Source organism: Dromiciops gliroides, chromosome 4, assembly GCF_019393635.1.
Source record: "Dromiciops gliroides isolate mDroGli1 chromosome 4, mDroGli1.pri, whole genome shotgun sequence".
NCBI lineage: Eukaryota > Metazoa > Chordata > Mammalia > Microbiotheria > Microbiotheriidae > Dromiciops > Dromiciops gliroides.
The window spans coordinates 29148123-29173658 of record NC_057864.1 but is presented as its reverse complement, the minus strand read 5'-3'; the positions used below and the strand labels follow the sequence as shown (position 1 = coordinate 29173658).

Sequence of the window (25536 nt, the reverse complement as noted above, 5' to 3'; positions counted from 1 at the left end):
TTCATCACCAGGGCCCACCATTCAGCATTGGCCCACCCAGAGGTGACAGCTCTTGGGAGATTAGGGAGGTCGACTGCAATTGAAAGTGACTGGAGCTTTTCCGAGGATCATTCCATGGATCCATGAGAGGAGCTGGGGGGGGGGGCAACATGAGCTGACCTTGGGTTCTTGAACACAACAGGGCCGAGCAAACTGGGAAGGCAAGAGAAGAGCAAAGAGGCAGCAGGAGTTGGCTAAAAGGGGGGATGGTTTTGTTTTTACTGTGGCAATTCGTGACGACCTTCCTAGGGTGTGGAGGGAGGCCCCCCACTAATGGAATCATAGTCACCCTGAAGTACTGGGGGGGGTCTCCTGTTCTGGGCCTGAGGAGAGAGCTCATGTCCAGTCTCTGTCTAGGACACCACATCTTCAGTGGCTGAGACTACCGATTCAGGGAATCCTCAGCCCCAAACAACGCCAGTCCTGGGAGGGGGCTTAGAGATCTTGTGTCAAACTTGCTCAGTTCTGAGAAGGAAGCTGGGCCCCAGAGAGAGGGCGTGACACAGGGAGAATGACGGAGCCAAGAGGGGACTTCAGCCTCCCAAGTCCAGATCCAGCTTTCTTTACTCACTTCTCCCTCTCTCACTGCCGAGGGCCTGGACCAGCCATCCCTCATTCTCTGGGCTCTGCCACCATCAACTCCTCTGCCCCCCAGGAGGGCTCCCTCCCTCCCCCTCAGCACAAATCGACTGCTGCCCTGCCAAGGGGTCCAGAGAAAGGGCCCCGGCACACTGGGAGGGCACCTTCCCCTCCCCCAAGCAGTTCTTTGGATTAAGTCCTTTGGATTCTTCCACAGCTGACACCCCATGTTGCATGTTCTAAGGTCCCTCCCAGCTCTGGCAGCCTATGGTCTAATGTCTCCATATGAAAGGGGTCTTTAATCTCTTCCATCTCTGACACCCACATTCTCTGTTCTTAGGGCTCTTCCACGGCGGACATCCTACATTCCACGTTCTAAGATCCCTCCCAGTTCTGACATTTGATGCCCTATAGTCCTACTCAGTTCTGACCTCCTCCATTCCCTAAAGTTTCTAAGTTTTTTGGCATTCTGTGTTCTAACATTCTCTCATCTAAGACCCCATCCATCTCTGACCTCTCCTGATTCCATGATTCTGAGACCCGTGCACACCCAGGCCTAGATGCAGAGTTTTTTGAGTAAACCAAGGGTGGCCAAGTGAGCCGTTAACCAAAGCACAACTGATCAGGTACAACCAGGGCAGCCAAAAGTATCTGTTTCCACTGGTGCCTTTGTCTGTCTCACTTACAGCCACTGCCTCACATGGCTCTGTCACACCTCACGCCTCTTTGTTCAACGGGGGCCCTCCCCAGGATCCCCCTTTGCAGGCTCTTGGCTCTGGGGTCACACCTGGCAAGTGTCTTCTGCAAGCCCAGCTGCCTCCTGGGGACTGAGGGTCTGCATGTCTCCAGTTAATCTTGGCTCTCTTCAAGAAGAAGGCAAACCATTCCAGGAGCAGTGTGACTCATGAAGGAAGTGGCCCATGGGATCAAAGCCAAAGGCATGTGAGGGGGAGGCAGAGGGGCCGGGCAGCATGATGCTGGGGTGGAGACCACTCTACCAAGAACTCCTGGGCTCAGCTCACAGGCAGAGTGGGCCGATTAGCGCCCCATTTAAGACTCAGCCAGAAGGGGGTATTGGTGTTATTTCTTGTAATCGTGCTGTGGTCCCTGGGTCGGCGGAGATGCTCTTGGCTGTCGGTGGAGGGGGACAGATGGGACAGGACCAAGAGGCTGTTAGCAGAGGATGAATCCGGCTCCTCTCCTTCCACTTCTCTTGCCAGTCTCACCCCTCGTGGCCTTTCAGTCTGTCTGAAGCTCAGGCCTTCCTTAAGAAACCCCAGCTCCAGGGGCCCCTTCTCCATCAGGAGGGTAGTCCTGGCTGCTCGTTAGGAAGGGCTCCCAGAATCCTCTGCCCCTGCCAGCACTTGGTCTGTCTCTCTGACCACACCCCCATAACTGGCTCAGAGTAGACTCATTTTTGCATGCCAGCTCATGTCTCTGATGGTGCCCCTGAGAGGAGGAAGTGATCCCAGGCTCTTAAAGGCTGTGGCACTCTCACCAGATGAGCAGGGTTTGGGGTGGAAGGAATGGGAGAAAGTCTACTGGCCTAAGCATCACATCACATGGCCTGGGTTTGCATCTCCATTCTGCTAACTCACCACCTGTGTGACGCTGGACAAGTCATTTTCCTTCTCAGATACTCAGTTTCCCCATGTGTAAAATGGGTGTGATGACCTTTGCACTCCATCCAAGAACAGGAAGGTGCTTTGGGATCCTTGAGGAAGAAGAGATGGGAGTGGTTGCTTGGGGCCAGCACTAGCATGTCCTCAGCATGTGGAGGGTCCGGGGACTGACATGACTTAGCCAGCATGTGGCAGCCTCCTGACTTTGAGCTGACGTTTCTGTAGCACTCTAAGGCAGGTGTACAAAGCTTAATAAAAGCGCCATGGTCGATCGTATTTGATCCTCATACCAACATTTGGGAAGTATGGGGTCAAAAGGATTCCTTTTCCCAATTTAGAGATGAGGAAACTGAGGCCCAGACAAAAGATTTGTCCAAGCTCACGCCGCCGTAGGAGGTCAAAGAGATAGGATTTAAGCCCAGGTCCTGTGACTCTGGGCTGGACATGACAGTCTCTCAGGACACCTGAACACCATGATGGATGATAATCCAACCAGCCTCGGAGCCAGCTCCGTGCTGGGGGCTCAGAAGCCAATCTGTGTCCTTCCCCTAAGGACTTACACCAAATGAGGATCAGGGAGTGAATTGGAGGACTGCCTGAAGGCATGAGCAGAACCTGGCTGTGGGCACGGGAGGACATGGGTCCTTGGAGATGAAGAAGCAATGCCCCAGCTGAGCACCGAGCAGGAAGAACCAATGACTCAGTGGACTTTTAAAAGGGAGAGACTCATCCAGTCTCTTGTAGAATCTCGAGCTGGAGGGGGCAGGGGAAAAGGCTGGTATCCACCCTCCACCTTGGTGCCTGCTCCCAAATAGCATTTAGCTTGGGAAGGAAGGAAATACGCCACCTACCACTGCTAAGCACTGCACCCAGTGCTTTACAAAAAGGATCTCATTTGATCCTCTCAACAACCCTGGGAAGTAGGTGCTAGTATTATCCTCAATTTACCAAAAAAGGAAAATGATAAACATTGGAGGGGCTATAGGATAACACTGATGCATTGTTGGTGAAACCATCAATGGGTACAACAATTCTGGAAAGAAATGTGGAATCATTAAAAAAAGTCACTAAACAGTGTGTGTCCTTTGACCCAGCTATACCACTGCTAGGTCTATACCCAAAAGAGATCAATGAAAGAACAGAAGGTATTTTATATTTTTTAAAAAAAGTTTAACAGCTATTTTTGTGGTGACCAAAAAAACCTGGAAACTAAGAGAACATCCAACAGCTGAGGAACGGCTAAATAAACTCTGATATATAAATGTGCTAGTGGACTATTGTACTGAAAAAGGGAGGAAATGGGTGATGTCAGAGACATGAAAAGACTTGTATGAAATGATAAAGAGTGAAGTGAGCAAAACCAGAGAACCAATTTAAACTCTAACATTAATATTATAAAATTAATAATTTTACAAAATGATAAAAATGAAATTAGCAGAATTAGGAGAACAATTTATACAATAACAACAATATTGTACAAATAAACAACTTTGAAAGCTTTAAGAACTACAATCAATACAATGACCATTCATGATTCCAGAGGACTGATGATAAAATATGACAGAGAGGTGATAGATTTAGGGGCAAGAATGAGATATACATGTCTGTATTTCTATGCAGTCATTAAGGGAATTTGTCTTGCTTGATTATGCATATATGTTTCAAGAAATTTATTTTTATTTCTTTTTTTTCCCCAAATAGGGGAAGGGGAGAGAAAATGGATTTCAGTTAATTTTTTTTAAATAAAGAGGGGTGTGTGTGTGTGTGTGTGTGTGTGTGTGTGTGTGTGTGTGTGCTAGAGGTGTGAAACATTATGTGCACTTTCAGAATGAGGTCACAATGTAATTAGTTTTACCTGTTTTACTTTATTATAAGAGTAAATGTTTATAATAGAAAAACAAAACACATCAATCAGACTTTTAACAAAAGGAAATAAGTAGCTGTCCCATACCTGATTCCTACTGTACATTAAATACGGGAATATCTTTCTATTCCCTGCTTTGGGGACAACCAAGGAATGAACTGAACCTAAGGTATAAGTAAATCTTCACTGGGATGTTGGGGTGGGGGAACTAAAGAGTATAAGTAAAAGACCCTGACCCTTTGTTGAGGTTGTCAGGCTCCCCCAGGACTGATCCTGGTCACCCTGTGCATGGATCTAGAGGAGAAGGCCCTTTCCTAGAGAGGGAGAGGGAATGGTACCCCAGCCCCTTTTGGTTGTTAGATCATTATAATACAATTCACATGTCAGAATGTGATGCATCATTAGAAAAAGGGCTCAGTCCAAGGAGCGTGAGAGATTCCAGGCAGCAAGAACCGCTTTTAAATGGGGGCGAGAGCAAGGACTCAGGGACAGATCGATGCAGGAGCTGAGCCCTTGAAGAAGGAAAGGATTTTAAGAGATAGTGAGACTCGAGACCTGTGCAAACGTGGGCCAGCTGGGAACAGAAGAGGAAGCAGCTTGTGCTCAGTCTGGCTGGACTGTAAGGGCGCAGAAGGGCGCAGGGGAAAGCAAGGCTACAGCCAGACCTTCGAGGGCCCGGGGTGCCGGGGGAAGGGCTGTGCCCAGAGGGTCTGTGGGCGCTGAGCACGTGTGTCTCCATTTCCACAGCTGGTGTCGAGGAGCTGTCTCCTTCCAGCCCCTCCGTATCCGCCTCCTTCCCACCCTCCCCGAAGCTGTTTGCTTGTTTACCCTCTCATCTTGTCATTATTGTGCCTCCACATTAGATGGGGGATTAACTAATTACAGCCTCGTCAGGCTCCTTTGGAATTGTTCATCCCTACAAAGGGTGCATTGTAGAGTCCTGGGATTGGGAGGCCACGGCCCCAGGAAGGGCAGTCTCTGAGCTCACCCTGGCCCCACACAGCTCTGAGCCACTTCACTATCCACAGGCCCTGACCCTGGCCCCCTCTGATCCTTTTTTCCCATCAACCGGGAGAATGCTCCTCAGGCACAGATCACAGCATCACAGTCGCTCAGTTTGGAAGGAAGCTTGGGGAAGGATTCCCACAGCATTCTTGTGGGACCTAGAGCTGGGAACATGGCACCCATTGGGAGGGAGTGCCCCCAAGGTTTGGAGAGTGGAAGAAAAGATGCATGCAGACAGGGGATGGTTAGACATCCATGTTGGCGGGAATATCCCATGAAACTGGACCAGAAAGGTAGGTGGGAGCCTGACTCTTGATAGCCTTAAACTCCAGGCTGAGGTATCTGAATTTAATCTCTAGAAAATGGGGAACCGCTGATGAATTGTGTCCAGCTTTGGAAGAAAGTTGTTTTTCTCTTTTCTGATGGATACACTAAAAACTGTAGAGAATGATCAATGAGCTCTGCTCTGCATACCCAGCAAGTTTCAGGAAACTGCAATGAGTTTGCAGTCATTTGTTGAGACAAAAACGAATGTACCTCAACACTTGAAGGAACTGTGATTTTCATTTCTACGAACACTACTTCTGTTGATGCAGACTACAGCCGAGCTATATCTCGTTAGATGGTTTTCAAGAATCTCCGTGATGAAATTTCTAAGAATCCAGTAACAGAGCCTCCAAGAACCCAGGGTGACCTCCGTGCGACAACAAGGGACTGTCGCAGAGGTCAAAATTAAAATATTGTCTCGATTACCTGTAATTTATAGTCAAGAGTTCAACAAATTCAGTTCATTAATATGGGAACTATTGTATGGAGGTCAAAGAACACAAGTTTCAAAGGCACTGGGATATCTGGAAAATGAACGTATGTTTAAATTGTGAGGAGAAAATAAGGGGATGCATGTAAAGTGGTTCACAAACTTAAAGCATGATATAAATAACAGTAGGTTTATTATCGCTGTAATTTAAGCAGCAAATATTCTAATTTCTCTCATTAAAAAAAAAAAGAAAAAGATTGTGATCATGGGAATGGCATGGTCCAACCTGCACCTTGGGAAGCTGATTCATGACTGAAGGAGCAGATGGGAGGGTGCCCTCCCTGGGCTCTAGAGGCATTAGGACGAAGGGGGACAAGCCAATGAAGGAGCCCTTAGTGGACCTGCTGGAGCCAAGGCTTTGGATCAGCTTCCTTGGAAGCAGTAAGATGATCCCTGTATGAACCAGTAGCACACAGACCCCTCTGCTGGGGGTTCTGACCCGTCCCAGCTGTGTGCAGGCATTATGTATCCGAGCCCTGCCCCTATGGGTGCTCTCACAGGCCCTACCTTTCTCTTGTGTTCTCTGCCTCTTTGTCTCTCTGTCTCTGTTTCCATCTGTCTCTGTCTGATATTAATGGCACTCTGTCCTTGTGAGAACTCTCACATGCCCTGCCTCTGACTTGTTTTCTCTGTTTCTCCCTCGTGTGAGCACATGCATGTGTGTGTGTGTGTGTGTGTGTGTGTGTGTATCCCTCTTGTTCTAGAGTGTGTATTTGTCATTGGTCCAAGGAACATAGACCACAGAGCATGTGTTAACAACATCAGGACCAAAGAAAATAATTAAGAACACAGGCAATGCTGCTAGAGACGCTGCTATTACTGACCTTGATTCGCAATCATTGCTGCCCGGACCTTAAGTGTTCTATCTAAGACCTCAGGCAGCACAAAGCACAGTCTTATGGATAAGACAGTACCCAAGTATACCCAGCACAAGAGAATCTGTTTACATTAAAAGAAAGCTAGCCAAGTAACAAGATGTCTCCACCCACAGTTCAACTCCAAATCACAAGACTCTGACTCTCTCACTCTCTCTCTCTCTCTCTCTCTCTCTCTCTCTCTCTCTTTTGGGCAGGGCAATAGGAGGTTAAGTGACTTGCCCAGGGTCACACAGCTAGTAAGTGTCAAGTGCCTGAGGCTGGATTTGAACTCAGGTCTTCCCGAATCCAGGGCCGGTGCTTTATTCACTGCACCACCTAGCTGCCCCCTCTCTGTCTCTCTCCATCTCTCTCTCTCCCCCATCTTTCTCAAAGAACCACCACTGTAACACTTAAATAGATCATTCTAGAACAGGCGCCCACACAGAGCTTCTCTTTGGTGTCTATAGGCCACCTCGGAGTGGAAGAGAGGCTGGTGCCCTTCTCGGGGATGCTGGCAGCGACTGCTCCCTTCCCGCCCTTTCAGTCCTGCTGCCCTGCCTCCCTGATGAGGGAGCAGGAGCGTGCGCCCGAGACTTACCACGCTCAGCCCCAGCTGCTCGCGGAAGAAGTAGTCCATGTTTCTTTTCTGCAGGCTGTCGAGGTAGTGCTGGAAGCGCGTGTACGTGTATGGGTAGCAGTAGGCAAACTGATAGATATCATCTTCGCGGTCGAAGCAGAAAGCGAAGGACATCACGTAGTTCTTGCGGTGGTCTGGGCAGCGGTAATAGTACACATTTTTCGGTGGCAGTCGTTGCCTGAAAGGAACAAAGCAAGAAATATGAGAACATCAAGCTCTGGTTCAGGCTGAGCAGCGAGGAAAATGAGACTGAGTGTCTGGGCTCAGAAGCCGTGCACGGAGCCGCCCGGGAAGATGGGACACAGCTCGTTACAGCGGAGCAGGGCTGTACAATATCAGAGCCGGAGGGGGATGGGGCACGGAACGTGGGGCTGGAAGGGGCCCTGGCAGAGAGAACAGAAGAGGTCAGAACCGGCAGGGGCTCTAGAATGGAGAACAGGGAATGTCAGAGGTGGACACAGCACGCGGTGTCCAAGGGGGGCACTGAGGCAGGGCAGCTTCCAACCAAACACTCTACAATCGTTATTTAGCACTAACAAAACTCAGTCTGACTCATCCTAGAACATAAGCAAGCACGCCGTCTGGGATCGAATAAACGATGGGTCTTGTCCACAGGCAGACAAGTCATACGTGTGTGTGTCACTTTTGTCACTCGTGTGTGCAGATGTTATTCGTGATGTGAGCACAGTTCACACGCATCCAAAAGCAGTTGCCAATTCAGAGAAGTGTCCTTCGGCTCGTGGAATTATTTGACATTGATAAAGGGTGCTCAGAATTGAAAAGATCCAGGACCGTGGCACGGATTTGGGGCTGGGAAGCAGGGCCATCAAGCAACTTCCACGGGATACAACCGGAAACAATGAGGGGCCATGTGGGCAGAAAGGTGGGACCGGGGATCCATGCTGTGTACTTCCGCTCCACCATCCCACCATCCCTCGCTGCGGTGCTGGGGGAGGGGGGGGTGGGGGGGGCATGAGTACAGGAATGGGCCTTGCTCATTTTCACTTCCCTCACATCAGCCTTTCTATTTCTCTCAAGGCTGAGCTCTGGGTCCCAAACACAACAGTTGATAAATAAACAGTTTCATAATCAATATGGAGGCAGCAAAAGATCTCTGGACTTGGATTCAGGAGATGTGGGTTCAAATTCTACCTGTAATCTAGTAAAAACTGGTTTGACCCTCACACCCCCTCTCTTCCCACTTATATGCCATGGCTAATAAACCCAGAGACTGGGCATTATGCCCTCCTTCTCCCAGTCTCTTTCTTGTATGGCATACTACAGTCCTATATTGGGGCTGCCCCTCATCCCTCCTTCCTGATTAGGCATTGAGGAAGATGCCCTCCACTTCCTGGCCCTTGAGATGACAGGGCAGTCTCCCATTGGCATCACTCTGGCTCCTTGTCTCCCATTCTCTTCCACTGGAGTTAGTGCCCCTCTCCCCCAAAGCCCCTGTCCCTGTGTGCTGCCCAGCACAGCTGCCAGCTGTTCCCCTCTTCCCCTTTCGAGTAGCAGTAAAGTTTAAGAGCCCTCCCAGTGAGGGCTGCTGACCTGTGTCTCAAGGCCCTGGAGATGCACTAGCTCAAACGGATAACTACCACCTGTGTGACCATGAGTGAGTCACTTAACTCTCCATCAAAAGGAGATAAGAGGCAGTGTGGTATAGCAGGTAGAGAGAGGGCCCCAGAGTCAGGAAGACCTGGAATGAAATCTTGCCTCTGACATATGTTGACTGTGTGACCTTGAGCAAGTCAACCTCTTGGTCAACATAAGTTCTTGGTGCGCCCAGCAGCTACCTAAGATTATAAGTTGTAGAGAAGGTGCTGACTGGCCTTGGGAGAGGGATTTCCTCATCTGGGAGTCCCTACATCAATGAAATCCCAAGTCCAGCCCTTACCCCTTACCCCTTCAGAGAGGGAAGAGAACCTACCTCTCTTACTGGATTGCTGAGAAAGGCAAGTTATTATTGATGGGTCTGTATCATCTGGGAGGGTGGTCTCTAGTGGGGTGCCCTGGGGCTCTGTGCTGGGCAATATCTTTATCAAGGACCCAGATAAAGGAATAGATGGTCTGCTTATTAAATCTGCAGGCTGTCATCCAAGTTCTTGACGCTGAACCCAAAAAGGTAAGTTGGGGTGCATGGAAGGAAAGTCTCCCTAAGAAGCTGAACTGTCCAAAAGGGGAAGGGGCTGCCTGGGGAGGTGGTGGAACCCCCCTCTCTGGAGGCCTGGAAGCAGAGAAACTTGGTGCACACCACTAAAAGACATAGGCATATAAGGGCCTTTCCTTAAGCATCATCTACTGAAAGCCAAAATCCAGGATCATCAAGGGCTTCAACTAGAAGGTCTTTCCCATTAGATCAGCCACAAAGAGGATGTCCCTTATAAAAATAATGATAGCGGCACTTCTGCGGCGCTTCTAGGTTTTCAAAGCAATTTGCAAATATGACCTCATCTGTGCCTCATAATAATCTGGTGAGGAAGGGGCTGCTATTATCCCCATTTTACAGTTGAGGAAATTGAGGCTGAGGGAGGTTAAGTCACTTGCCCAGGGTCACATAGTGAAGAAGCATTTGAGGCTGAATTTGAATTCGGGTCTTTCTGATTCTAAGACCAAGGCTCTGTGCACTGCTCCTGTAGGATTCTGAGCTTGTAAAGAACTGGAACACAGATTCAAATGAGCTCTTTTTTTTTTTTTTTGCTCAGAAGAAAACACATCTTTTCCCCTACACCCCTAAACCTGAAGATGAAAGGAAATAGTAGTGGCAAGATGCTACTTGGGGCACCTTGGCAAAGGTCACTTACTTGTTCCAGTCACCAGCTGCTCTCGACTGAGTCCATCAAATTATTTAAATAATCATACTGCCACCCCCTTGCTCTTCCTTGTCAGCTGTCTTCAGCTTGGATGTGTGTGAAGGGAGAATTTCTATCCTCAATAAACCCTCTGGACTTTGGTTTAAAACTGAAGGAAAATGGAGCAGTTATGGCAGTGGGTGGTGAAGCTTGCTAGTGTCTGGCAGGGCCATGAAGGGGGGGCAATCACAGACCCTCAGAACTGGAAGGCTGTCAGAGGCATCAGTCCAACTGCCTCTGAATAAGAATCCCCTGTCACAGGGAGCCCTAGCCTCTGCTGGAAGGTCTCCAGAGAGCCCACCACCTTATGAGGCAGCCCATTTCACATCTGGATAACTCTTGTAGTGAAGTAGATGTTTCCCCCTTTTGTTGAGCCTTTATGCACCTTCCACACAGTGCTCACTCACCATGTTCCTCTTTGGGGCCAAACAGAACAAAAAAGTCTAAGCCCTCTTCCCCACACCAACCCCGAGTGACCAAACATGCCCAGTTTCTCCAATGATCCTTATATGCCCTCTTCCCATGCTGGCTGCCCTCCCTGGATGCCTCTGGATTCTCCATGCCCTTCCCAAACTGTGGCACTCAGATCTGGAAGTAGCCAAACAAGGGCACAAGACAGCAGGTTATTTTACCTCCTTATTTCTGGATGCGAGGTCTCTCTTCATGCAGGCCAAGTCCTCATTAGTCTTCTTGGCTGCCCCATCACACCGCTGACTCACACTGAGCTGCAGTCTACTCAAACCCCCAGAATTTTTTCAGGCAAACTGCTGTCTACCCATGCCTCCCCCAGCTTGTACTTGTGAAGCTGATACTTGAAAGTCAAATGCAAGACAACAGTTTTTGCCACTGAATTTCTCTAGCTCAGATTCAGCACAAGGCTCCAGCCTACTAAGACCCTATGGGGGGGCAGCTAAGTAGCACAGTGGATAAAGCACTGGCCCAGAATTCAGGAGGACCTGAGTTCAAATCCAGGCTCTCAGACACTTGACACTTACTAGCTGTGTGACCCTGGGCAAGTCACTTAACCCCAATTGCCTCACTAAAAAAAAAAAAAAAAGACTCTATGGGGTCCTGGCTCTGTCCTCCACAAAGTTAGCTCCCACTCCCAGTCTGGTGCCATGGGTAGATCTGGGGGGCCTGCCATCTATTTCTTTACCTGGGTCATTGATAAGAAGGTTAAACAGCATGCTGCCAAACACAGATCCCCAAGGCAGAAGGGAGCCCCTGGAGTGTATTAAGTAGGGGGCTAAGAGATAGTGGAACTTGGACAAGGTCACCTGGCAAGTTAGTGTCAGAGCCAGCAAAGGTATGAACCCCGACACAGCCCAGATGCTAGACGGCAGCACAGCTAGAATTCCAAGGGTGGCCTCGAGAATAACACTTAAAAGCCTCTCGCAATGTGGCCCCGGATGAACTCTGTGGCCTCAACTGACATTATTTCCTGTCCCCTGTTCTGTGCTGTAGCCAAATGGGCCTTCTCTGCTCCACACACACAGGGTTTCACCTCCACCCTCATGCCTTTGCACTGGCTGTGCCCCATGCCTGGAATGCCCTCCTTCACCCCCTTCTCTTCTCCAGAATCCTGTCTTCCATCAAGACTCATGAGTCTCATGCTTCATCTTCTACATGATGCTTTGTCTGAACTTCCCAGGTACAAGCCTTCCCTCCCAAACTGTCACATATTTGTCCAAAAGATGGACTCTAACTACAGAAATCTTTCTCGTTTCTTCTTAGAGATGACAATGGTCCCTGGAACAAGGCAGTAACATGGACTTTATTAAGGAAAAAAAAAGCTGAAATAACCACAAGAACTCAAAAGGACTTTAAGTAGTTGGGGCGATAATAAATCTGACCATACCAAGAGCTAGATACAAAGAATTCCTACTAAGCAGAATAATTTCAAGATGTATAACCACATTCTATGCATACTATCCTGGAAATTTTGTGTTCATTCTGCATATAGTTACCATGCATGTGCTTACACATGTCCATGTTGCCTGACAGAGGGCAGGACCGGCCTCCTCCCTATGCATTTCCAGCTTCTGCCTTCAATGTCCCAGTGTGGACGCTAACCCTACCCTCTGCTGTGTCCCGGATGTGATCTTGGGTTCTTGGAAAGTTATGCCATGGGAAGAAACACTATGGTCTGTTGTTCCAGGTTGGAAAGGCTCTGACAACAGAATGAGTCTGTTTTCTAAGACCAGTCTTGCTAACCACAGAGGAACTCATCACCACTAGACTGGACACGGTAATGAAACCTTTCTGTAACTGATAATAAACAAAAAGTAAATAATAATGAGAAAAAGACCAGCAATAATGCCATAATAATATAGTGATAGTAATAATACAATAGTAGTAATAGTAATAAGAATCAGAAATATAGGGTTAAGGAGACTTCACCCTGAATTATTTAAACAAGCTACTGAAATGAGGAAAGGGAAAACAGAAATAACACTGGCATGGACTCCAGTGATTTCATCCAGAAGTTAAATGAATGTAAATTAATTACAATAAGGAGACAAAGATCGCCCAGAAAGCACCTTAGTCAGCAAACCGAGAGAGACGGCTTCCAAGGTGACTATGGGTTAGAATGGAAATTTGTCTCTAAAAGGTTATGAAGAAGGAATGATTATGAGCAGGATCATCTCATAAAGCAGAGGGAAGCAGTGGAGGGTAAAGACATTCTAAATGAAGGTTGGCAAAAAGATCCACCCGAGCAAAGTCATCCCAAGGCCATTCGAGGAGGAAAATGGAAAGAGAAATCCAAAAAGGATTTTCCTTCTCTGATAAGGCCAGTGGAACCGCCATCCTTGGAGAGAGGAAGCAGAAACAGCATTATAAAGAGCAAAGCTGGGCAAAGCAGTCACATGGGACCAGATGTTTCTAGCCCATGCTTGGCAGCTACTCTCCCAACCTCCATCCCGCCACTCCACTGGGTCCCTAGAACAAGGGACTGTGGTCCCTGAGGGCTCCCGGAAAATATTGACAACTGATAACCTGTATGTCTTCCTTCCCCATCTACACACAATTTTTCTGAGGGTCATCTACGTGTGAGCTGCAGGTATGGTAGGGAGTGAGCAGGCTTTCTCAATAATATTTGACAATGGATTTTTCTTTATCATCTCACAGTTGGTTGAGAGATGTAGAGAATATAAAATCCCATCATGCTTATTGTTGGGTAAGTGCAAAAAAACCAAAGTATTTGACTTGGCAGAATAGAACACCTCCCTAAAGGCAAGCATCTTTTATCCACACTGTGGAACTTGTTCAATAGTGTCCTCACATGGGAACAATGTAGAGATAAACAATGACGTGCCCAGAACTGCAAAGGAGAAGGGGGCAGGCTGGGTTGTTCTCAATAAGTTGTAGAGCCTCTTCCTGACCCCAAGCTTCCCATGAAGACTGTCCTTTGTCATTTTCTCCTGGAAACAACCAAACCAGAACTGTCTCCTCACTGCCTTTATGTCCTTACTTGCTACTCACTCCTTAGTTACCCACAACCCACCCTCTGAGCCCACCACTCCAGCGATGAGGCCCTCTCCAATGTCCCCAGTGATCTGCTGGTCTGCCGGGCGTGACTGCCTGCCATCTCTCTACAGCTTGTGACATCGTTGGCCACCTTCTCCCCCTGGAATTGTCTCTTTCCTCAGCTTTCCTGACAATGTTCTTTCCTGGCTTTCCTCTCTGACTCACTGTTCCTTCTGAATCACCCTCTATCTCCCACCCCCAAAGTGTGGGTGCCCCCTAAGGCTCTCTCTTCTTCTCTTTTCTTTTTATATTCTCTCTCTCTTTCTTTGTGATCTCATTAGTTCCCATGGGATCAATCATCTCTGTGCAAATGATTCCCGGATCTAAACATACAGGCCAACCTCTCTCTTCAACTCCAGTCCCACATCTCCGACTGTCTACTGGACATCTACACCTACATCACCCACAGTCATCCAGACAGATCCCAATGGGTGTTTTCCGTAAGTCCACCCCTTTTCCAAAGGTTCTGCTTCTTCCCAGGTCACCACCATTCTTCTCACTGGCTAGATTCCTAACCCCCAAATCCTTCTAGACTTCTCCCTAACCCTCCATTCCCACATGTAGTCAGGTGCCAAGTCTTGTGGACTTCCCCTCTGAGATGTCTGTCATGTAAGGTCTCTCCTCTCTACCATCATCCGGGCTGTGACATTCTGCACTTGGATTATTGCCTCAGCTTCCTCACTTGTCTACCTGACTCCAGGATCTGCCTTCTTATCCATCCTAAAGCATAAGTCTGGTCAGGTCACCTCACTGCTCAAGGACCTTCCATTTCTCCCTGTTGTCTCTAGGATCAAGTATTAACTGACATTTCAATCCCACGCCCAGCCTGACCTTCCTGCCTCCTCTCAAAGTCTATGCTCCAGATGAATTGGCCTTTTCATTGTACCCTAAAGACCACTGCATCTTTCCATCTGAATTGAGGCTAAAACTGCCTACATACAGGTGCTGTCCTCTCCTGGAATGTGAGCTACCTGGGAGCAGGAAGTGCCCTGCCTTTCTGCTTGTACCTACAGAACTCACCACAGAGTTTTACACATAGTGAGTATTTAATAAATGCCTCTTCTCTCCCTCTCTCCTTCCCCTCTCCCTCCCTCCCTCCCTCCCTTCCTTCCTTCCTTCCTTCCTTCCTTCCTTCCTTCCTTCCTTCCTTCCTTCCTTCCTTCCTTCCTTCCTTCCCTCCCTCCCTTCTTCCCTCCTCCCTCCCTTCCCTCCTCCCTCCCTTCCTTCCTCCCTTCCTTCCTTCTTCCCTCCTCCCTCCCTTCCTTCCTCCCTCCCTCCCTTCCTTCCTCCCTCCCTCCCTCCCTCCCTCCCTTCCTTCCTTCCTTCCTTCCTTCCTTCCTTCCTTCCTTCCTTCCTTCCTTCCTTCCTTCCTTCCTTCCTTCCTTCCTTCCTTCCTTCCTTCCTTCCTTCCTTCCTTCCTTCCTTCCTTCTTTCTTTCCTTCCTTCCCTCCCTCCCTTCCTTTCTTCCTTTCAAGATTCCTAACTTCCATCAAGGCTCAGTTCAAGGAGCACACCTTCCCCGAGGCTTCACCTGATCCCCAGATATTGTTAGTGTTCTTCCTGCCCCCACTTACTTGGTATTTACTTCAGGTCTATACTTTGGGGTCACACTCTATGCTTTGGACAAACTCGGTCTATTTGGTGTGCTCACCCCACTGATCTGCATCCATGTTGTGTCATCTTAGTAGAATCTAAACTCTTGAGGGCAGGGATGGTGTCCTTTTTGTCTCTGTGTCCTCAGCGCCCAGCACAGAGCTTGTCTAGTACACAGGAAGTGCCTAATAAAAGCTTGAACTGAAATGACTGAAATGTTGAAATTCAGTGCTATAGAGAGGTGGGCCATGATCACACAAAACAGGGAGAGATATCTGGGCTGAATGATAGAGGCACGATACAAAAAAAGATTCCAAGAGGCTAAAATACTGCCCTTGACCAAAGAAAGTCACAGTTAATAACAGTAAATTCAAAGTTTTGTTTTATACTTCAGTTCAAAACACCAACTTCACGAGCATAATGTGGGGAAACCATGGCCCGGCAATGGTCCCTTTGAAAAAGACCTGCTGATTTTAGTGGACCACAAGCTCAATATAGGACAATGGTGTGAGGGCAACCACTAGGAGGGCTAGTACAATCCTGGGCTGAATTAAGAGTGGCTGAGTGTGTGCAAGGCAGGCAAGTCCTTTTGTCATCTGCCCGGGTCACTTCTGTGTACCACAGTGTGAAGGACATTGATAAGCTGGACAGTACTTCAAGTAAAGGTGAAGAGGAAAGAGAGGGAAAGAGAATGAGAGAGAATTAAAGAGATGGGGAGAGACTGGGAGAAATGGGAGATGGAGGGAGGAAGGGAGGGAAAGAGATGTTGATAAGCAGGATGGATGATAAGTAGAGGGGTTCATGGCTAATTAGATAGGCAGGTAGACTGAACATTTGTCAATTGCTCATTCTGTGTTAGGCACTGAGCTACATTCTGGAGACATAAATACAAGAATCTAGACAGCCTTGTTCTCCAGGAGCTTACGATTCTAAAGATGCATCAAGAGCAGTGGGGAAGCTTCTGGGAGGTGGCTGGGAGGCCAAAGCTTGTCTGTCTGAGTTGTTGAAGAAACCAAGAATAGATAATCAGGCTGGAGAAGAGGAGGTACCAGGAGGTCACACTGGTTGAAGGATGGGTGTCTTGGGGAAGGTGGTCAACACTTGTTCTGCTTTGTCCCAGAGGGTAGTGGGAGGTTGGACCTTCCAGCTCCCAGACTATGAATCTGTGAGCAATTGTTATCCCTGCTTGTCCCTCCTGGGGGAGGCTGCTCCATTTTAAGGGTCTATGTCATCAGGGAAGGCGCAGCATTCTATTGGGTGACTCAGGCTGGGCTCTCTCTCACACACACTGCCATCACCCAAGGAAAGCCTTGCCGAGCCCTGCTGTGGGGGCGGATCCCTGCCATGCTGACACCACCACACCAAGATCCTGCCTGTCACCTCCCACACAGGGGCTTCACCCCAAACCGTCTCCTCTACCCACCTTCTCCAGTACTCCCGGGGGGAGCTGGGTGCTCTCCAACATTGGGGATCGGGGCCTTGACAGGTGCGGGAGAGGGGGTTCTGCTCTACCTTTGTCAGAACAACCTGACTAGGGAAAGGAGGGGGTGAGTACAAACCCCCTCATCATGCAGTGACTCAGCCAACCAGTCAACAGTCATGTCATGTAGGCAGCCAGAGAGAAGAGGCAGGAGCTCTGCACTGGAACCAAGCCCTGGGTTTGGGTCCTGGCTCAACCTAGAACGAATGACCTCTGTGGCCCTGGGTGGGCTCCTTGCCCTCTCTGGCCAACAGCATCTTCAAAGACCCCGATCTGCAATGATGCGCTATGTTCTTTGTCCCCAAATCAGATTCACCCCCAACATCCTCTGCTCATTTCAGGCCAATAAGCATCGACTCAATGCCTCCTCCCCGTGCCAGAAGAGAGACAGAGACAAAGAGAAGATGGCCCCTGACTTCAGAAAGCTTCCATTCTACTGGGGGGGGGAGCGGTGACAGAAGATGGACGCAGACCTTTGTCAGCTACACACATTCATGGTAGACACAGAATAAGTGTCAGGAGGTGAGTACAAACACCTGGGAGGTCTGGTATGGGGGAACTGTATGCTGTGGGTGGCAAGCACACTGGTGTCACTGACTTCCTCTGGAAGCAGATGAAGCCTGTCAATGGGCATTCAGAAAAGCATAGACTGTGCACCTTGTCACCTGCACGATGGACGCCCAGAGGGTCTGCAGAGAGAGCAGAGCTGCCAGCAAGGAAACTACCAACAGCAGCATCCAAGGGCACTCTGGGACTCGACTTCCCCAGTCACGGGTCAGCTCAGTGGCGCACCTTGCCAGACTCCTGCTCCTTGCCGATACCTGGTTAGGAGACGCCAAGTGGCCACGACATTTCCATCATCAGCTCTCCCCTCCTGAGTCTCCCCCCTGGAGCTCAGGCCTCACCACGTCTCATCACAAGGGCCCCTAGCTGGTCTCCTTGACTCCCGTGTCTCTGGTTTTCAAAAATCTGCCAAAGTACTCTCTCTAATGCAAACCTCTGCCATGTCACCCATCACTCCCTTGCTGAGAAGTCTCCTGAGACTCCCTACTGCCTTTTAGATAAAATAGAAATTCCTTAGGCAGAACTACAAAAGGGAAGGAGAGATGGAACTGGAATCAGGAAGACTTGGGTTCAAATTCTGACTCAGATACTTATAGCTTTGTGACCCTGGGCAAATCACTTAATCTCTGCCTTAGCTTATTCATTTGTTAAAAATGAGGATAATAACCTGACACCTATCAGATTGACTAAAATGACATAAAAGGAAAATAATAAATGTTGGAGAAGCTGTGGAAAAATTGGAACACTAATGCATTGTTGGTGGAGCTGTGAACTGATCCAACCATTCTGGAGAGCAATTTGGAATTATGCCCAAAGGGCTATAAAGCTGTGCATACCCTTTGACCCAGCAATACCACTTTTGGGTCTTTTCCCCAAAGAGATCATGGAAAAGGGAAAAGTACCCACATGTACAAAAATATTTATAGCTGCTCTTTACGTGGTGGCAAGGAATTGGAAATTGAAGGGATGCCCATCAATTGGGGAATGGCTGGACAAGTTGTGGTATATGAATATAATGGAATATTATTGTGCTATAAGAAACCATGAGCAGGAGGAATTCAGAGAAACCTGGAGGGTCTTGCGTGGGCTGATGATGAGTGAGATGAGTAGAACCAGAAGAACATTGTACACAGTAACATCAACATTGAGTGTTGATCTACTGTGATGGACTATATTCTTCTCGCCAATGCAATGGTACAGAAGAGTTCCAGGGAACTCATGATAGAAGAGGATCTCCAAATCCAGGGAAAAAAAAGAACTGTGGAGTAGATGCTGAATGAACCATACTATTTCTTTTGTTTTGGGTGCTGTTGGTTTTCTATTTTGAGGTTTTTCCTCATTGCTCTGATTCTTCTCTTATAACATGACTAATGCAGAAATATGTTTAATGTTATTATAACCTATATCAGATTACCTGCTGTCTAGGGGCGGGGGGAGGGAGAAAAATCTGAAATTGGAAAGTTTGTATAAACAAAAGTTGAGAACTATCTTTACATGTAACGGGAAAAAAATAAAATACTTTTATCAGAAAAAAATGAGGATAATAACAGCTAAAATTCCTCTAAAGTTGTTATAGGGATAAAATGAGATAATGTTTATAAAGTGCTTTTTAGATGCTAGTTATTTTCATTATTATTATTAATGCTCTTATCATATAAAAATCCCGACACACAGTAAGTGCCTAATAATTACTTGCTGAACTGAATGGTATTGAATGAGCTGTGTTTCCTAAATCATGGAGGAAAGCAGAACCATGAGCCTTTCATTCCTGGAAGTTGCCTAATGTAGCTCAAGATCCCATTGGTTTTCTTGGCAGTCACATAAGGACCGTGACTCACTTGGAACTTTTGGTCCACCATAGCCCCCAGATCTTTTACAGCTGAATGGCTAACTAGTCAAGGTTCCCATGCTTTTACTTGTTAAATTGCTTTTTTTTTGAAGCCAAGTATAAGATTTTAAATTTCAATGTTCTAGGTAATACAATACAGGAAATCTTTTGGGATCCTGACTCTGTCATCCAGTGGCAGAGCCATCCCTCTCAGCATCGGGTCATCTACTAAACAGACCACCAAGGTCTTTAACAAAGCCATTCATCCGGCCCTGGATTCAGGAGTACCTGAGTTCAAATCCGGCCTCAGACACTTAATACTTACTAGCTGTATGACCCTGGGCAAGTCGCTTAACCCCAACTGCCTCACTAAAAAAAATTAAAACAAACAACAACAAAAAACAAACAAAAACCAAAAACAAAGCCATTCATTAAAAAACTTAATGTTGAGTTGTCGGGACCAACCTCAGCTAATCAAGTCCATTCCTTAGAACTGCTCCCTTCTGCATCAGAAGCTGTAGCCTCTGGTTTTGCTTCCACTGCAAAGCCTCAAACAGAGTGCCCTTGGACCCGGTGATGAGTGTATCATTGTGGGCCAGTGTTCACAGCATGGTGGGCTCCCCCTCCCCTGAGGAATTCTCCAATTCCTTGTCTGAGTTGCTCCAGCAGCCTCCTCTGGCTCTTTCCAAGGATTTATTCATCATCTTTTGTTTTAATTGTTTCTCTAAAACAATTAGAATTTCATTACTATATCTGAAAGTTTAATATAGTCATTAGAATGTCAAAGGAAGCCTCTTGGAGATGTATTAATATTTTCATCCTCATGCAAGTGCTGGGAGAATGTTAATAGCAGAGCAGTTTAAATCAATGATTTCATTCATTCATTAACTCCATTCTGTCCCAAACTCTGGAAGAACTAACAAACAAACAGCCCATTTACCAGAACACAGAGCGCACTGCATGGGGACCCTTGAAGAGGGTTTGACGATTCACAGTCCTGTCATTCCCAGGGAATCAGGAACCTCATCCCCACCAGGGGCTGGAAGCTGAGTCTTATCTGTCTGGAAGGGAGGGAACTAGAGGCTGGGCCTCCGGGCCCAGAAGGTTGGGATTACCAGTGAAGGTGAACTCCTCTCATCCTTAAAACTGCTTCTCTATTCACCCTGCAGAGACCGCCCTTGCCTCCCTCACACAAAGGCACGCTCGCCTCTGTCCACTCTTCAGAGCCTGTCATGTGTGGAATGGTGTATGGCACACAAGGCCCACCTCTATGGGGCTCTCTTTGCTTCCTGCCTCAGTTGTACTTTGGTGCTTCCATGGGACAGCCAGCCCTGAGAACACTGACTCTGGTGTCCTGGGACTTTGAGCTTCCAAAGGGGTTTTCCTCCAGGGCAGGGCTGACCCCACCCTCCCCTGGCATCCATGCCCTCCTCACCGCCTCTTCCTGGAATCCCCTTCCAAACCTTCCTTGATCCCCTAGTATCCCCTTCCAAACCCTGCTGGTGCCTTTTGGTATTCATTCTGCATATTCTTATGCTGTGTGGGTTGGAGAACAGATGAGAATCTTGAAATCTCCAGTTCAGAGGGCCAAGCATTTCCACCTCAACTCTGAGAATGATTTGAGCCCAAAGTTGGACTTGGGTCATGCCCGGGAATTTTTTTTCAGTCTCTTATTTTATTTTATCTTTTATTTCATTCTAGTATTTTATTTTCCTCCAGTTACATGTAAAGATAGTTTTCAACATTCATTTTTATAAGATTTTGAGTTCCAAATTTTTCTCCCCCCTCCCCAAGACAGAAACTAATCTGATATAGGTTCTAATACATACAATCATGTTAAACATATTTCATCATTAGTCGTGTGAAAGAAGAATCAAAACAAAAGGAAAAAACATCAAAAAAGAAAATCAACTAAAAAAATGAAAATAGTGTGCTTTAATCTACATTAAGACTCCACAGTTCTTTTTCTGGATGTGGAGAGCATTTTCTATCGCGAGTCTTTTGGAATTGTCCTGGATAATGATCCGATCCCATACAGAAAGGTATTGCTGAGAAGAGCTAAGTCTATCACAGTTGATCATCCCACAATGTGGCTGTTACTGTGTACAATGTTCTCCTGGTTCTGCTCACTTCACTCAGCATCAGTCCACTTAAGTCTTTCCAGGTTTTTCTGAAACCTATCTGCTCATCATTTCTTACAGCACAATAGTATTCCATTACATTCATATGCCACAACTTGTTCAGCCATTCCCCAATGGATGGGAATTCCCTGTATTTCTAATTCTTTGACACCACAAAAAGAGCTGCTATAAATATTTTTGTACATGTGGGTCCTTTTCCCTTTTCTATGATCTCTTTGGGATACAGACCTAGTAGTGGTATTGCTGGGTCAAAGGGTATGCACAGTTTTATAGCCCTTTGGTTGAGTTCCAAACTGTTCTCCAGAATGGTCAGATCAGTTCACAGCCCCACCAACAATGCATTAATGTTCCAACTTTCCCATATCTTCTCCAACATTTATCATTTTCCTTTTCTGTTATATTAGTCAATTTGATAGTTGTTTTAATTTGCATTTCTCTAATAAATAGTGATTTAGAACATTTTTTCATATGACTATGGATAATTTTAATTTCTTCATCTGAAAGCTGTCTGTTCATATCCTTTGGCCATTTCTCAACTGGGGACACCTGGGAATTTTCAAAGGGGTCCATGGTTTATGAGAGACAGAGAGACAGGAACTGGGACCTCACAAGCTGAGCAACAGTAATAGCAGTAACCCGACTGTCCCCAGCTCTACCCTTTTGGTCTTTATTTCCCCAGACTCAGTGTTGATTTTTCCATCCCAAGTCATCTTAGGAGGTTGGCAGGAGAGGTCTGTGACACTGGGGCATTGCCAGGTCTGGAGCACAGGCAGTGGTAACTCCAGCTGTGAACCCCAAGGGTGACAACAGCTGCAAAAGCAGTTTTAGGAGCTCTCAGAAAGACACCTTAAGGGGATTGGCAACTGGTCATAAGGAGATTCCAAGGAACCCTGAGCTGACCCTGGCTGCAAGACTGGGCACTGTTTGGCAACTCCACTGTCTATATACAGTTCTGGATTGCAGTTCCAGGGCAGAGAGGAGTGCTAGGTAGGGCTTGTGGCGGCAGGGGAGCAGGGACCTGCCTGGGTAAAGACCAGTGCGTAGAACAGGAGAGCAGTGGGCGCACCTCTCCCTGGATAGCAACATCTTGGAAGCACCAAAAACTTGCAGATCCCCAGAATTAGCTCTGAAAATAGCAGCATGAAAAAGCCTGAAGCTTGGGACAGTGCCTCCTCATGCCCAGGTGAGCAGATCCCAACTTGAATATAAAATTCAAAATCAAGAAATAGGCTAGTAAAATGAGCAAACAACAACAACAAGAAGCTGAGCATGAAAAGCTACTATAGTGACAGGGAAGATCAAGACACAAACTCAAAAGAAGATGAAGCGTGAAAGCAGCCACATGCAAAACCTCAAAGAAAAAATAAAAATTGAACATAAGCTCCCAAAAACTTCCTGGAAGAGTAAAAGAAAGAGATAAGGGTAGTAGAGGAAAAATTGGGAAAAGAAACAGGAGGGACAGCTGAGTGGCACATGGATATAGCAACTAGGACTGGAGTCAGGAGGACCTGAGTTCAAATTTGGCCTTAGACACTTACTTGCTGTATAACCTTGGGCAAGTCAGAAGCAGAAGCAGAAGAAATGAGAGTAATGAAAGAAAATTATGAAAAAATATCAAAGAAAATAACACCTTAAAAGAGAATTGACTAAGTGGTTTAAAAAAAGGAACAAAAACTCACTGAAAAGAAGAACTTTTTAAAAAGCAGAATTGGAAAAAATATTGAAGAAAATAACACCTTAAAAAAGAACTGGCCAAATGGGAAAAAAGAGGTACAAAAGCTTACTGAAGAAAATAATTTTAAAAAAAATTAGAATTGGGTAAGTAGAAGTTAACAACTCTATTAACCTTAAGAAAAAATAAAACAAAACCAAAAGAGTTGAAAAAATGTGAAATATCAAAATGGAAAAATAACTGACCTGAAAAACAGATTGAAAAGAGATAATTTAAGAATTTTTGGACTACCTAAACATTAGGATAAAAAAGAGTCTAGCCATCACATTTCATGAAATTATAACAGAAAACTTCCCAGTATCCTAGAACCAGAGGGTAAAATAGAAATTGAAAGAATCTACCAATCACCTCCTGAAAGAGATCCCAAAATGAAGACTCCCAGGAAAACTATAGCCAAATTCCATAGCTCCAAGGTTAAGGGGAAACGGTTTCAAGCAGTCAGAAAGAAATCATTCAAATATTATAAAGCTATAACACATGATTTAGCAGCTTCTATGCTAAAGAAGTGGAGGGCTTGGGATATGACATTCTGGAAGACAAATGAGCTGGGATTACAATGAAGAATAAATGACTAAGCAAAACCAAGTATAATCCTTGAGGGGAGAAATGGATTTTTAATTAAATAGAGGACTTTCAAGTATTCCTGATGAAAAGAGCAGAGCTGAATAGAAAATGTGACATTCAAACACAAGAGAAGCATACAAAGGTAAACATGAAAGAGAAATTATGAGGGATTTAGTAAGGTTAATTTGCTTATATTTCTCTATGGGGAAATGATCCATGTAACTCCTAAGAACCTTTTCATTATTGGGTAGTTGGAAGGAGTTTACATAACCAAAGGGTATGAGTGTGAGTTGACTATGTTGGGATAATCTAAAAAAAGAAGGAGAAAGAGAGATGCCCTGGGAGAAGGGTTAAGGGAGAGAAATTAGGAAAATCATTTCAGATTAATAGTGGGGGGATGAGTGGCTGGCAAGGCTTGAACATTGCTCTCATCAGAATTAGTTCAAAAAGGGAAGAACACACACACACACACACACACACACACACACACACACACACACACACACACTCTGGGTAGTATAGCAATCTATTTTACCTAACAGGGAAGTAGGAAGAGAGACATATACAGAGTTAAAATAAGGGTCTGGAGAGAATCCATTATGTATGCTTCAGCCAAAGTAAAAAAAGCAGGGTGGGGTAGCTAGGTGGGGCAGTGAATAAAGCACTGGACCTGGATTCAGGAGGACCTGAGTTCAAATCCAGCCTCAGACACTTGACACTTAGTAGCTGTGTGATCCTAGGAAAGTCACTTAACCCTCATTGCCCTGACAAAAAACAAAACAAAACAAACAAACAAACAAAAAAATAGGGGCAGTAATCATGATCTCAGATAAAGCAAAAGCAAAAATAGACCTAATTAAAAGAGATAATCATGGAAGGTAAATTTTTCTGAAACTTACCATAGACAATGAAATAATGTCAATATTAAACAAATGTGCACCAAATAGAAGAGCATGTAAATTCTTAAAGGAAAAGTTAAATGAATTACAGTAGTACAGTAGTAAAACTATACTAGTGGGGGACTATATAAATGTAACCTCTCAGAACTATATAAATGTAACCATAAAATAAATAAGAAATAAGTTAAGGAGATGAATAGAATTTTAGATAAGTTAAATATGATAGACCTCTGTAGAAAACTGAATGGGAATAGAAAAGAGTATACCTTTTTCTCAGCTATACAGGGTGCCTTCACAAAAATTGTATTAGGGCATAAAAAGCTCATGAACAAATTCAGAAAATCAAAAATATTAAATGCATCCTTTTCATACCACGAAGCAAGAAAAAATAAATTTAACGAAGGGCATAGAAGCATAGATTAAAAATTAATTGGAAACTAATCTAATCCTAAAGAATGAGTGGATCAAAAAACAAATCATAGAACAATTGATAATTTCATTAAAGATAATGACAACAATTAGACAACATACCAAAATGTGTGAGATGAAGACAAAGCAGTACTTAGGGGAAATTTCATATCTAAATATCAATAAAAAAAGAGAGAGCAAATCAATGATTGGGCATGTAATTAAAAAATAGAAAAGGAACAAATTTTAAATCCCCAATTAAACAAAATAGAAATTCTGAAAATCAAAAAAGAGATTAATAAAATTGAAATAAATAAAACAGGGGGCTAGTTTTATGAAAAAAATAGATAAAACATCTGTTAATTTGATTAAGAAAAAAGAAAGAAGAAAAATGAATCAAAAATGAGAAGGGTGGATGTACCACCAGTGGAAATGAAATGAAAGCAATTATTAGGAGCTATTTTGCCCAATTAACTGCCAATAAAACTGATGATATAAATGAAATGGATGAATATTTACAAAGGTTA

The 25536-nt window shown here is 45.8% G+C and overlaps 1 protein-coding gene across 2 annotated transcripts in view; it reads right to left on the bottom strand.

Moving 5' to 3' along the window:
* AGBL4 (AGBL carboxypeptidase 4) overlaps positions 1-25536 on the bottom strand; it is a 795252-nt gene that overhangs the window by 299145 nt on the left and 470571 nt on the right. For both annotated transcript variants that reach the window (XM_043964632.1, XM_043964633.1), the window contains exon 5: positions 7382-7598. In XM_043964632.1, the coding sequence (XP_043820567.1) occupies positions 7382-7598 (217 nt within the window). The remainder of the gene's footprint in view (positions 1-7381; positions 7599-25536) is intronic.